This window comes from Ovis canadensis, chromosome 21 (assembly GCF_042477335.2).
Source record: "Ovis canadensis isolate MfBH-ARS-UI-01 breed Bighorn chromosome 21, ARS-UI_OviCan_v2, whole genome shotgun sequence".
NCBI classification, from domain to species: Eukaryota; Metazoa; Chordata; class Mammalia; order Artiodactyla; family Bovidae; genus Ovis; species Ovis canadensis.
The window spans coordinates 58,143,916-58,157,850 of NC_091265.1; the positions used below are offsets into that span (position 1 = coordinate 58,143,916).

Genomic DNA, 13,935 nt, shown 5'->3' on the forward strand with positions numbered 1-13,935 from the left:
TAATGCTCAAAATTCTCCAAGTCAGGCTTCAACAATACATGAACCGTGAACTTCCAGATGTTCAAGCTGGTTTTAGAAAAGGCAGAGGAACCAGAGATGAAATTTCCAACATCTCCTGGATCATTGAAAAAGCAAGAGAGTTCCAGAAAAACATCTATTTCTGCTTTGTTGACTATGCCAAAACCTTTGACTGTGTGGATCACAATAAATTGTGGAAAGTTCTGAAAGAGATGGGAATACCAGACCCCTTGACCTGCCTCTTGAGAAATCTGTATGCAGGTCAGGAAGCAACAGTTAGAGCTGGACATGGAACAACAGACTGGTTTCAAATAGGAAAAGGAGTACGTCAAGGCTGTATATTGTTACCCTGCTTATTTAACTTATATGCAGAGTACATCATGAGAAACGCTGGGCTGGAAGAAGCCCAAGCTGGAATCAAGATTGCCGGCAGAAATATCAATAACCTCAGATATGCAGATGACACCACCCTTATGGCAGAAAGTGAAGAGGAACTAAAAAGCCTCTTGATGAAAGTGAAAGAGGAAAGTGAAAAAGTTGGCTTGAAGCTCAACATTCAGAAAACTAAGATCATGGCATCTGGTCCCATCACTTCATGGGAAACAGATGGAGAAACAGTGGAAACAGTGGCTGACTTTATCTTTTCGGGCTCCAAAATTACTGCAGATGGTGATTGTAGCCATGAAATTAAGATGCTTGCTCCTTGGAACGGAGAAGGCAATGGCATCCCACTCCAGTACTCTTGCCTGGAAAATCCCATGGATGGAGGAGCCTGGTAGGCTGCAGTCCATGGGGTTGCTAAGAATCGGACACGACTGAGCGACTTCCCTTTCACTTTTCAGTTTCATGCACTGGAGAAGGAAATGGCAACCCACTCCAGTGTTCTTGCCTGGAGAATCCCAGGGATGGGGGAGCCTGGTGGGCTTCTGTCTATGGGGTTGCACAGAGTTGGACATGACTGAAGCGACTTAGCAGCAGCAGCAGCTCCTTGGAAGAAAAGTTATGACCAACCTAGATAGCATATTAAAAAGCAGAGACATTATTTTGCCCACTAAGGTTCATCTAGTCAAGGCTATTGTGTTTTTCAGTCATGTATGATGTGAGAGTTGGACTATAAAGAAAGCTGAGCGCTGAAGAATTGATGCTTTTGAACTGTGGTGTTGGAGAAGACTCTTGAGAGTTCCTTGGACTGCAAGGAGATCCAACCAGTCCATCCTAAAGGAGATCAGTCCTGAGTGTTCATTGGAAGGACTGATGTTGAAGCTAAAACTCCAATACTCTGGCCACCTGATGTGAAGAGTTGACTCATTTGAAAAGACCCTGATGCTGGGAAACATTGAAGGGAGGAGGAGAAGGGGATGACAGAGGATGAGATGGTTGGATGGCATCACCGACTAATGGACCTGAGTTTGGGTGAACGCTGGGAGTTGGTGATGGACTGGCATGCTGCAGTCCATGAGGCTTCAAAGAATTGGACACGACTGAGCAACTGAACTGAACTGAACTGAAAGCAACATCCCTAATCAGTGTGCAGTTCAACCTGCCACAATATAAATAAAGTAAAATAGCAGAGAAGTCTCTAGGAATTAAAGATATGCCTGGTCTGAGAATTCCCACAGTACCCACCTCTGCTGCTTGCTTCGTTAACCTGCCTGCAGTCCCAGGCTTCAGGGTTGAATTCCGCTCTGCTCTCTTCTGCTTGGGTGTGGACTCCAGGCTGACTACGGGCTTCTCCCTAAATGAATTTTGTGAGAGTATAGTTAATAGAAAAACCACTACTTCACAACTATTGGAAGTTCTGTATTACTTCAGAGTTACGACTTTAAGATATCTTTCAGTTTTGAGATTCTAGGAAACATTTTGCCTACGAAATTTGTTTCTGTGATGCCATTCTGTCCTGCAAAATAATGGCTGCTGTTTTCTGCTTTTCAGACAATTGTTTAAAATGCTAATGACAGCAATGAGTAGCTTTCAGGGGTGTTTCCCTCCCTTTAATAATTTTTTTTGATGTTTTAAAATATTTAGACATAGCTTTTTAAAAATAGTACACAATGACTTCTAAGGAAATTCAACAGGCCTCTCCTCCTTCCCTTCCCTCCCAGTCCTCCAGGCCAGAAGGGCCTCTCAACTGTTGGACTGTTTCTTCCAATAATTAGCTCCATATTTCTGAGAAAGCCTGTTGACAACACTATAACTGCCAGTACTGTGATAGAAATCAGTATATTTTGTCCCTTGAAGCAAAATGTTACAGGAGAGGACTGAAACTAAAGGCAAGGATATGATTTTGGGGGTAGAACAGTAGAGTGAAATATATGGGGCCACAAAGACCTGAGTTTGAATCCTGGCTCTCATATTTGCTGTGCAAGCTTGAGCTAGTAAACTAGTTTGTCTGAACCTCGGTTTGACTGTCTATAAACTAGAGATGCTAATATTGGTCTCACAGAGTTATCAAGTTGGTTAAATGGAAAAGCATATGTATACATCTGGCTTCCCTGGTGGCTCAGATGGTAAAGAATCTGCCTGCAGTGTAGGAGACCCAGGTTCGATCACTGGGTTCAGAATGACCACCCCCAAAATGGCTTTTTCCTTACCATCCCCAAATTTTAACTCTTCTCCAAAGGTATAGGGTATGGGAGTGATGGGGAGGAGGTGGGGTGTACTCCCCATTTTCAGTATTGTTCTTCTCCAAACTTTCAGCTCTCAGAATCTTAAACAGAGACAAATGTCATGTTTCTCAAGAAAGTCAACTGCAGAAACTGGAAGATGGTTGCATCATTCATTAGTTACTGAGAGCAACGGGCAATATTGTAAGCATTCTTGGGAAGCAATATGGTTCTCAGGGGTCTGCAGAATGGCTAGAAACTACTACAAGGTGGCCTCCGGCCTGGCCTGCAGGTCCCAGGACTGCCCTCCCGCTATTATCACCAGGAGCACACCAGGCTCCATTGCTGGCAGCCTGGTTCATGCAGACACCAGCTAAGGATTTGTATTACAGAAGTGTCATCAAAGTCAGTTCTTCAAAACCACCCAAAGACCCAGTCCTTCCACACAAAGAAAGAATCTTACCCCTGCTGGACACTGCTTCTGCCCTGTTCTATCGTGCCCTCCTGCGGCTTCTTGGGCAAAACCTGGTCCAATGCCTGAGATCCCACAGATTCTTCTAATTCGAAGGAAAAAAAAATCATGTTACTGAATATTTAAGCCACAACTGCCTTCTATGGGGAGTGTAACCCATGAAAGGAGGGTTGGAGCCAGGCCTCGACAGCGATGCGAAGGTGGGAGCTCTAGTCTAGCACTGAACCCAGCTCCCAGTTCAATTCAGTTCAGTTGCTCAGTCATGTCCAACTCTTTGCGACCCCATCAATCGCAGCACACCAGGCCTGCCTGTCCATCACCAACTCCCAGAGTTCACTAAAACTCATGTCCATCGAGTCGGTGATGCCATCCAGCCATCTCATCCTCTGTCGTCCCCTTCTCCTCCTGCCCCCAATCCCTCCCACCATCAGGGTCTTTTCCAATGAGTCAACTCTTCGCATGAGGTGGCCAAAGTATTGGAGTTTCACCTTCAGCATCAGTCCTTCCAATGAACACCCAGGACTGGTCTCCTTTAGGATGGACTGGTTGGATCTCCTTGCAGTCCAAGGGACTCTCAAGAGTCCCAACACCACAGTTCAAAAGCATCAATTCTTTCGCGCTCAGCTTTCTTCACAGTCCAACTCTCACATCCATACATGACCACTGGAAAAACCATAGCCTTGACTAGACGGACCTTTTTTAGCAAAGTAATATCTCTGCTTTTGAATATGCTATCTAGGTTGATCATAACTTTCCTTCCAAGGAGTAAGCGTTTTTTAATTTCATGGCTGCAATCACCATCTGCAGTGATTTGGGAGCCCAAAAAAATAAAGTCTGACATGGTTTCCACTGTTTCCCCATCTATTTTCCATGAAGTGATGGGACCAGATGTCATTTTTAGCCCTCAATAAATTTTGGTATAAAGGGAGCTGTGGGACCATCCTGAAAAGGGTTCCTCCTCCGGGAAAGAGAGATTTTGGAATTCCTGGGTATGGAATCGGGGAACGGTTGCCTCTATCCCAGATGGCAGAAGCTTCTATGGGGCCGGATTGGGGTTAAACCCAATGGCAGAAGCTTCTGTGGGGCTGGAGCCGTTCTGAACTCTACCTGCCGGGCAGCAGCCGCGTTTGTTTACTCGGTAAATACTCGCGAGGGTCGCTGGATGCCTGGCCCACTTTGATTAAATTAATAGCCAACGACCATTCCTAACTATTCACTTATTTCGGTTAACAAGCATCTCTGCTGCTACTGCTAAGTCGCTTCAGTCGTGTCCGACTCTGTGCGACCCCATAGACGGCAGCCCACCAGGCTCCCCTGTCCCTGGGATTCTCCAGGCAAGAACAATGGAGTGGGTTGCCATTTCCTTCTCCAATGCATGAAAGTGAAAAGTCAAAGTGAAGTCGCTCAGTCGTGCCCGACTCTTAGAGCCCCCATGGACTGCAGCCTACCAGGCTCCTTCGTCCATGGGATTTTCCAGGCAAGAGTACTGGAGTGGGTTGCCATTGCCTTCTCCGAACAAGCATCTCTAACAATGAACAAATATCTACGAGGAGAATTGAAGGAAACCACGGTGACCTTTCTGGAGGTCCGAGGGCCTGCTAGGACCTGGAGAACGACCTCGGAAGGCTCCAGGCCGGGTCGCGGCGGCTCGGTGGGGAGTAGCCCAACGCCCGCGGCGGCCTGACCGGGGCCCGGCTGGAAGTCCAGGAGTGGCCGGGGTGCCATTCGGCCCAGAACTCGCGGTTCTCAAGGCGGGCCGGACGCGGGACCGTGGGAACCTAGGGAGGCGGCGCCCGCCCTCGCCTCGGGCGGCGGGGCTCAGGCCCATCCCGCTGCTGCCGCCCCGCCGGTCCCCGGGCCTCGCAGGGGGCGACGCGCGGCCAGTCGGCGGCGCGCGGGGAGAGCGGAGGGGCGCGGAGCCGGCACGCGGGCGCGCAGCAAACGGCGGGGGCGCGCGGCCGGAGCGCGCGGGCGCGGTGAGCACGTGCCCGAACAGGGCGGTCACAGATCGCGCGCTCGGAGGCCCAGGAACTTGGAGGCGGAGGGATGTTGAGAGGAAAGGCCGGAAAGAGCAGCGTAGGCTATTGGGATGGAAAGTGACAACCGTTTGCATAGGACTCAGAGGTGGAATCTGATGTGGTTGGAGAAGCTGAAGGCCAACGGTACAGACAGGAGCGACAAATGGAGACAGGAGTTGAGGCCTGATTAGGTCTTGGAGAAGCATCTTCTTGTTTAGGACTTAAAATCTTGGGAGATTCAGACTAGGTAGATGGACAGATAATCTTTTATATGCTTTTAATTAAATTATATACACATGTTATATATATATGTACATATATGTATACACACAAAAAAATAATAATAATGGGATACGTATCGTTTTGAAACGATGACAAAGTTACCACCCATGAATGCACCATCCAGGGTTTCCCACCTGGCATCAGTGGTTAAAGAATCTGCCTGCCAATGCAGGAGATGCAAGAGACGCGGGTTCAGTCCTTGGGTTGGGAAGATCCCCTGGAGTAGGAAATGGCAACCCGCTCCAGTATTCTTGCCTGGAAAATTCCACGGACAGAGGAGCCTGCCGGGTTACAATCCTCGGGGCTACAGAGAGTCAGACACTGCTGAGCGACTAAGCGGCAGCAGCAATACACCATCGTTGGTAAGAACGCTGCAACACAGCGCTGCCTGGCGCAGATGCTCCTCCTGCCTGTGTGCTCGTCCCTATCCTGTCTCCTGGCCTTCTCCTCACCCCCGCCCCCAGCCCCAGAGGTTACCTCCCTCCTGTCTATCATGCTCTTGCTTTATAAAACATTGTTTAAATCTCTTCTTTGATTTCCTAACACGCTGTTTCATTTTGCTTAGTTGAAGCTCATAGCGCAATTTAATCACGCTGTATCATCTGCACTCTGCTTCTTTTAAAGTTGTCTCTGTAATGCATTCACATTGCTATACAAATCTGTAATTTGCTTCCCTTGCTGGAAAATATTCCATTATGTGACTAGACCCCAATTTATTGATCTGCTGATGAAACTACTTGGGGTTTTTTAATTTCTATTTGGATTTAGAAAAATATTGAAAACAACCCAAACTGTGTCCTGGTGTATGCATGCAAGAGAATCTATAGGATTTAATAGCTAGCAAGATATAAAAATATTCAACTTTACAGTAGAACACTAAAACATTTTCACTTCCACCAGCAGTGGGTAAGAATTCTTGTTGATTTACACCTTTGCAAACACATCGTACTATCTTAATTTTTCCAGGTGAGCGGATATAAAATAGTATTTCACTGAAGTTTTCATTTGCACATAACTGATCACTAATAGGGCTTCCCTGGTGGCGCAGACGGTAAAGCCTCTGCCTGCAATGCAGGAGACCTGGGTTTGATCCCTGGGTTGGGAAGATCTCCTGGAGAAGGGAATGGCAACCCATTCCTGTATTTTTGCCTGGGGAATCCCATGGACAGAGGAGCCTAGCAGCCTATAATCCTGTGCTGTGTGTAGTCGCCCAGTCATGTCTGACTCTTTACCACTGTAGACTGCCAAACTCCTCTGTCTATGGACATTCTTTGGGTAAGAATACTGGAATGAATTGCTGGCCCTCCTCCAGAGGATATTCCCAACCTAGGAATCGAACCCAGGTCTCCTGCACTGCTGGCAGATTCTTTACCATTTAAGCCACCAAGGAAGCCGAGGCTATAGTCCATGGGGTCTCAAAGAGCTATATATATCTGAGCAACTAAGCACAATCACTAATAACATCGAGATCTTTACATACATTTATTAGCCATTTAGACTTTCTCTTTTAAATGTGCCTGTTCATGTCTTCTGCCCATTTGTCTTTGGAGTTGCGCTCTTACTAATGTGTAGGTATTGTTTATATATTCTCGATATTCATCTTTAGCTAGTCATATTTGTTTGTACACATTTTCTTCCAGTTCCTGGCTTGTCTTTTTACTCTCTTTATGAAATCTTTTGAAGAGAAATTATGGACTTTAAGGAAGCAGAATTTACCAATTTTTTTCTTTTGAGGCCAGCTCCCTGTGTCTTTTCATGAAGTCTTACTTTGCCCTGAATTCAGAAAAATATTTGTCTACATTTTTTTGTAAAAGTTTTAACATGTTCATTTTCATTCTGTCAATCTGGAATTGATTTTTGTGTGCATGTGAGGCAGAGATCCAATGTGTGTTTCCCTCATATCATTTATCTCAGCATCACTTACTGGTAGTTTCTCCCTTCCTCCCAACCCCACCCCCACCCCCGACCCTCATGATGGGCAAGGCTACCTCTGTCACATGTCAGATTTTCGTGAATGAGCAGGAATATTGTTGGCTCTTATTCTACTCCACAGGCAAATGTATTTATCTTTGTGCTACTACTGTTAAGGGAAACACACTGACTGAAACCTCCCACCCTGGCCAGCTGCTGCTGCTGCTGCTAAGTCGCTTCAATCGTGTCCGACTCTGTGCGACCCCATAGCCCGCCAGGCTCCCCCATCCCTGGGATTCTCCAGGCAAGAACACTAGAGTGGGTTGCCATTGCTTTCTCCATAGTAACCATTTGTGTGAGTTATTTTATGACAGGAGGTCCTGGCAAGGAACACAGAACTAACAAACCATCACCAATGGGAGGAATCTGGGAAAGGTCAAAAGAAGATACCATGTGTCCTACCACCTCCCAGAATCCCTCTCACTGGCATCCATCTTGGCTAAGCAATGCATGTGCCACCAGGAAGGACCCTGAGTCAGAGTGACTGGCCAGAGAAAACCCGGAAACTAATCCCATCACCATAAAATTGGAAACTGCAAGCCACATGGCAGAGCAGGTCTCCTGGATTCCCTTACCCTACCTCTCTGCCTGGAAGTCCCTTCCCAATAAAGCCTCTTGCTTTGTCAGTATGTGTGTCTCCTTGGACAATCCATTTCTGAGTGTTAATCAAGAGCCCACTTACTCTTAGACCCTGGAAGGGATCCAACGATCTTATCATATGATCTTAATTACTGTACCTTTATGATAAATCTTAACATATGGATATTTTCATTTCAGTTCAGTTCAGTTTTGGGGAAGGAAATGGCAACCCCCTCCAGGACTCTTGCCTGGAGAATCCCATGGAGGGAGGAGCCTGGTAGGCTACAGTCCATGGGGTCGCAAAAGTCGGACTTTCTTTTACTTTACTTTTACTTCAGTTCAGTTTCTCAGTCGTGTCTGACTCTTTTCGACACCATGAATCGCAGCACGTCAGGCCTCCTTGTCCATCACCAACTCCCAGAGTTCACTCAGACTCATGACCATAGAGTCAATGATGCCATCCAGCCATCTCATCCTCTGTCATCCTCTTCTCCTCCTGCCCCCAATCCCTCCCAGCATCAGAGTCTTTTCCAATCAGTCAACTCTTCGCATGAGGCCAAAGTACTGGAGTTTCAGCTTTAGCATCATTCCCTCCAAAGAAATCCCATGGCTGATCTCCTTCAGAATGGACTGGTTGGATCTCCTTGCAGTCCAGGGGATTCTCAAGAGTCTTCTCCAGCACCACATTTCAAAAGCATCAATTCTTCCACGCTCAGCTGTCTTCACAGTCCAACTCTCACATCCATACATGACCACTGGAAAAACCATAGCCTTGACTAGATGGACCTTTGTTGGCCAAGTAATGTCTCTGCTTTTGAATATGCTATCTAGGTTGTTCATAACTTTCCTTCCAAGGAGTAAGCATCTTTTAATTTCATGGCTGCAGTCACCATCTGCAGTGATTTTGGAGCTCTCCAAAATAAAGTCTGACACTGTTTCCACTGTTTCCCCATCTATTTCCTATGAAGTGATGGGACCAGATGCCATGATCTTCGTTTTCTGAATGTTGAGCTTCAAGCCAACTTTTTCACTCTCCACTTTCACTTTCATCAAGAGGCTTTTTAGTTCCTCTTCACTTTCTGCCATAAGGGTGGTGTCATCTGCATATCTGAGGTTTTTGATATTTTTCCTGGCAATGTTGATTCCAGCTTGTGTTTCTTCCAGTCCAGCGTTTCTCATGATGTACTCTGCATATAAGTTAAATAAGCAGGGTGACAATATACAGCCTTGACATACTCCTTTTCCTATTTGGAACCAGTCTGTTGTTCCATGTCCAGTTCTAACTGTTGCTTCCTGACCTGCATACAGATTTCTCAAGAGGCAGGTCATATGGTCTGGTATTCCCATCTCTTTCAGAATTTCCCACAGTTTATTGTGATCCACACAGTCAAAGGCTTTGGCATACTCAATAAAGCAGAAGTAGATGTTTTTCTGGAACTCTCTCTTGCTTTTTCCATGATCCAGTGGATGTTGGCAATTTGATCTCTGGTTCCTCTGCCTTTTCTAAAACCAGCTTGAACATCTGGAAGTTCACAGTTCATGTATTACTGAAGTCCTGTGGCCACTGCTGAGTTTTCCAAATTTGCTGACATATTGAGTGCAGCACTTTCACTGCATCATCTTTTAGCATTTGAAATAGCTCCACTGGAATTCCATCACCTCCACTAGCTTTGTTTGTAGTGATGCTTTCTAAGGCCCACTTGACTTCACATTCCAGAATGTCTGGCTCTAGGTCAGTGATCACACCATCATGATTATCTGGGTCGTGAAGATCTTTTTTGTACAGTTCTTCTGTGTATTTTTGCCACCTCTTCTTAATATCTTCTGCTTCTGTTAGGTCCATACTATTTCTGTCCTTTATCAAGTCCATCTTTGCATGAAATGTTCCCTTGGTATCTCTAGTTTTCTTAAAGAAATCGCTAGTCTTTCCCATTCTGTTGTTGCCTCTATTTCTTTGCATTGATCACTTTCTTATCTCTTCTTGCTATTCTTTGGAACTCTGCATTCAGATGCTTATATCTTTCCTTTTCCCCTTTGCTTTTTGCTTCTCTTCTTTTCACAGCTATTTGTAAGGCCTCCTCAGACAGCCATTTTGGGGTTTTTTACATTTCTTTTCCATGGGGATGGTCTTGCTCCCTGTCTCCTGTACAATGTCATGAACCTCCATCCATAATTCACCAGGCACTGTATCTATCAGATCTAGCCCCTTAAATCTATTTCTCACTTCCACTGTATAATCATAATGGATTTGGTTTAGGTCATACCTGGATGGTGTAGTGGTTTCCCTACTTTCTTCAATTTAAGTCTGAATTTGGCAATAAGGAGTTCATAATCTGAGCCACAGTCAGCTCCTGGTGTTGTTTTTGTTGACTGTATAGAGTTCTGTATGTATTTTAGTTCTTCCCTTTTTTTAAAACCCCAAATTCACATTAGTAATGTTACTGTTATTACATTTTATATATATATATATATATATATATATATATATGCTTAGATTTGCCTATACATTTGCCACTCCATTTGTTTTCCATTCCTTCTCGCATTGCAAACCTTCCCTCTGAAGTCATCTTTCTTCTTCCTAAAATATAGCCTATATATTTATATTTATATATAGTTCCTATAGGAAACATCTGTGGGTGATTAACTCCTGGCTTGCTCCAGACACTTGCTCCTTGGAACAAAAGCTATGACCAACCTAGTCAGCATATTAAAAAGCAGAGACATTACTTTGCCAAAAAAGGTCCATCTAGTCAAAGCTGTGGTTTTTCCAGTAGTCATATATGGATGTGGACCATAAAGAAAGCTGAGCACCAAAGAATTGATGCTTTTGAACTGTGGTGTTGGAGAAGACTCTTGAGAGTCCCTTGGACTGCAAGCAGATCAAACCAATCAATCCTATAGGAAATCAGTCCTGAATATTCATTGGAAGGACTGATGCTGAAGCTGAAACTCCAATACTTTGGCCACCTGATGCGAAGAACTGACTCATTGGAAAAGACCCTGATGCTGGGAAAGATTGAAGGCAGGAGGAGAAGGGGATGGCAGAAGATGAGATGGTTGGATGGCATCATCGACTCAATAGACATGAATTTGAGCAAGCTCCGGGAGTTGGTGATGGATAGGGAGTCCTGGCGTGCTGCAGTCCAGAGAGCAGGAAATGACTAAGCAACTGATGGTGCCCAGATGAGGACCTCAGAGGTTCCTGGGGCATCATATGGAGAAGCAAGAGCCACAGGGCTGTTCAGGCAGCCAGGCGGGTTGGGAGGGCTGCAGGAGGACAGGCCCCTGCCTCTGAAAGGGCCCAAAGGGAGACCCAGGTGCCTCTCTGAGGGGCTCCTCCATGACAGAGAGTGCTGGAGTAAAAGAACTTTGTCTGTTCTATTTCTACACTATTTCTACTGAGGCCCCCAGCACCAGAACTGCCCAGAGCTAGGAGTGCCTGTGGGCCCCCATGGCTCTCCTCCCCCACCCCCACATTCCCCAGCCAGAGGAGTTTCCACCTCCCCTCCCATTCAGGGCACTGCAGTGGGAAGGTGCCCACGAGAGCAGACTGTGCTTCTGCTCTTCCAGGCCATTAAGCCTTGCATCTCTCCCCTAGAAAATAGGATAAGAGAGCAAAAGCTGAGCAAAAGCTGATTGAGTTATGGTTTGGGATTTTTGGATTCTTTGTTAGGTTGGTTCAGTAAGATATACATCAAAATATTAATAACAAGAAATGTCATGTTAGCCTACTGAGCCTATGAGTGTTGCTTGTTCTTTTCCCAATTTTATGATATTTCTATCCATCTCTTTGAGGGTGGGGGGAAGAGAAATAAAAACAGCTGGCTTTGTCCTATTGGTTCTCCCCTCCAAGAATATGTCTTCTCTCTCCAATTAGACTGGAGGCACCCTGAGAGCAAGATTGATTGCTGATCCCTTTAATGAATGCAGCATCCAGTTATTTAAAAAAAATTGCTGCAGTCACTAAAACTCACTTACAGGGCAGCATAGCCACCAAAAAAATTGAAACTGTTTACTCAAGAGTATACAAACCTGCTTTCAGACGATAGCACCTTCATTCCTTCAAACACACTAATTGAACATCCCCTGTGTCCAGGCTCCCCCTAAACTGATTCTTATACCCCCACCGCCTCCAAAATGATCTTGGCTGGAATTAACCAGCTTCCCACCCCCTCCAGATTATACCTCAGTCTTCCCTGTTTTTCCAGAATTTTCCCAATCATTTGATTCAAGATGTTGGAGTCCCTATTGGAGTCCTTTTTCCTTGTCTCCCTTATCCAGCCAGCTGTCAGGTTTTGTCAATTTTTCTTGCCTTGTCAATTCTTCTATCCTGCCACTATGTTTTAGGATGATGCAAAACTGGTTCCAAGAGAAAACGGATCCATGAACATTTTCAGTGACCTAGAAGGGAATCAGATAGAAGAAAGGGATAGAGACATAGACCGAAGTAGGTTAATCTATGCAGTAGCCCCTCCCTAGGCCCAGAGACTTATACCTAATCAGGAGCAGTGAAAGAGGCTGCTAGATCAACGAATGGGGGAAAGTGGGGCACCTTGAGATCCCTGAGCATGGATTATGTTTCCCAAACTATTAATTGGTAATCGACAAATATTGATTTTCTTTTTTAAATGCCTCAGTTACAATCTGTAGCTAGTTAGAAGAGTATGTGGGCTATTTTGCAGTTGGGCCATGATTCCACACCTGCTAAGGGAGAGATAGAGAAGAAGGCAGAGACTGGACAGGGGTTATAAACCGTCACCTGTCACAGTCACCCAGTCTATATCTTGAGCACTTTCCCTGTGTCAGGCATTTGCTTGGTACTCAGGTTGTAAGAATAAATCTGCCCTCATGGAACTTACAGGCGAGGAGTCGGGGGAGTAAGAGACAGACATTAAACAATTCTTCAATACATAATGGCAAGCTATGATAAATGCTCTGAGGAAAAGGTACAGGATGGAGGGCATGGGGGTGGGGTGGGAGAATGCCAGTCTGTGGCAGGGGAACCCCACCTGCCACCGTCAGGTCACCCTCAGCCCTTTCCTGAACCTCTCCCACAAGTGCCCCCTCACTCTGGCTCAGGAAGAGAAATTTACTCCACCACCCCATGCCACCCCTGGACAGACTAAGACCTTGTCTTACTCTGGAGCCTCTCAGATCAGATCCAGCAAGTCTGGATGTGTGCTTTAAACCAACCAGGTCCCCATCTGCCACCAGCTGTCAAAAGTTGGAGTCATCGGAAAAGAGAAATGACATGCACCAGCCCCCTTTCTTCGGCTGTCTCCTCCCTGCAGGCCCTCAGCAGCCTCCACTCCTGACTGTTGCAAAGAGAAACAGTTATAGCCACCTGGGGTTTCAGAACCGCTCTCTGGTTACGGGCTGAATTGTGTCCACCACCCCCAAATCATCTGTTGAGTCCTGACCCTATGTATGGCTTCCCTGCTGGCTCAGTGGGAAAGAATCCGTCTGCCAATGGAGGAGATGAAGCTTCAGCCCTGGGTTGGGAAGATCCCCTGGAGAAGGAAATGGCATCTCACTCCAGCATTCCTGCCTGGGAAATCCCATGAACAGAGAAGCCCCGTGGGCTACAGTCTATGGGGTCACCAAGAGCCGGGCACAACTTAGCTTCTAAACAACAAAACCACAGTATGTAGAATGTGAGGCGCGTTCTGTTTGGAGATAAGGCCTTTGAAAGGAAAAGGAAGGTAAAATGAGGTCAAGTGGGTGGACCCTAATCCAACATGACCGGTCTCCCTACCAGAAAAGATGAGGATGCAAACCAAGGAGAAAAACAACCCTGCTGACAGCTTGATCTGGGCTTCTAGCCTCCAGAACCGTGAGAAAATAAACATCTGTTGTTGCAGCCGCCCAGCCCACGGTGTTTTCTTATGCGGGCCCTAGTTCTCCATTCAGGGAGGAGGCACTGAGGCTGGACAGGGTGTGGGGGAGGGGCACCACTTGGGCACTGCCCTGGGGTGCAGGGCTCCCCATCCCT

General features: G+C 46.2%; 1 protein-coding gene across 3 annotated transcripts in view; it reads right to left on the bottom strand.

The window, feature by feature from the left end:
• The window catches only part of PLAAT5 (phospholipase A and acyltransferase 5), a 28,910-nt gene that overhangs the window by 13,201 nt on the left and 1,774 nt on the right, over window positions 1–13,935 (bottom strand). The window contains exons 1-3 of one of the 3 annotated variants that reach the window (XM_069566049.1): window positions 4,897–4,965; window positions 3,085–3,178; window positions 1,645–1,753 (exon numbers count right to left, since the gene is read on the bottom strand). In XM_069566049.1, the coding sequence (XP_069422150.1) occupies window positions 1,645–1,753; window positions 3,085–3,178; window positions 4,897–4,921 (228 nt within the window). In that variant the 5' untranslated portion in view covers window positions 4,922–4,965. Of the gene's footprint in view, window positions 1–1,644; window positions 1,754–3,084; window positions 3,179–4,668; window positions 4,966–13,935 lie in introns of those variants that run through there. The other 2 variants (XM_069566047.1, XM_069566048.1) reach the window with 2 other exon arrangements.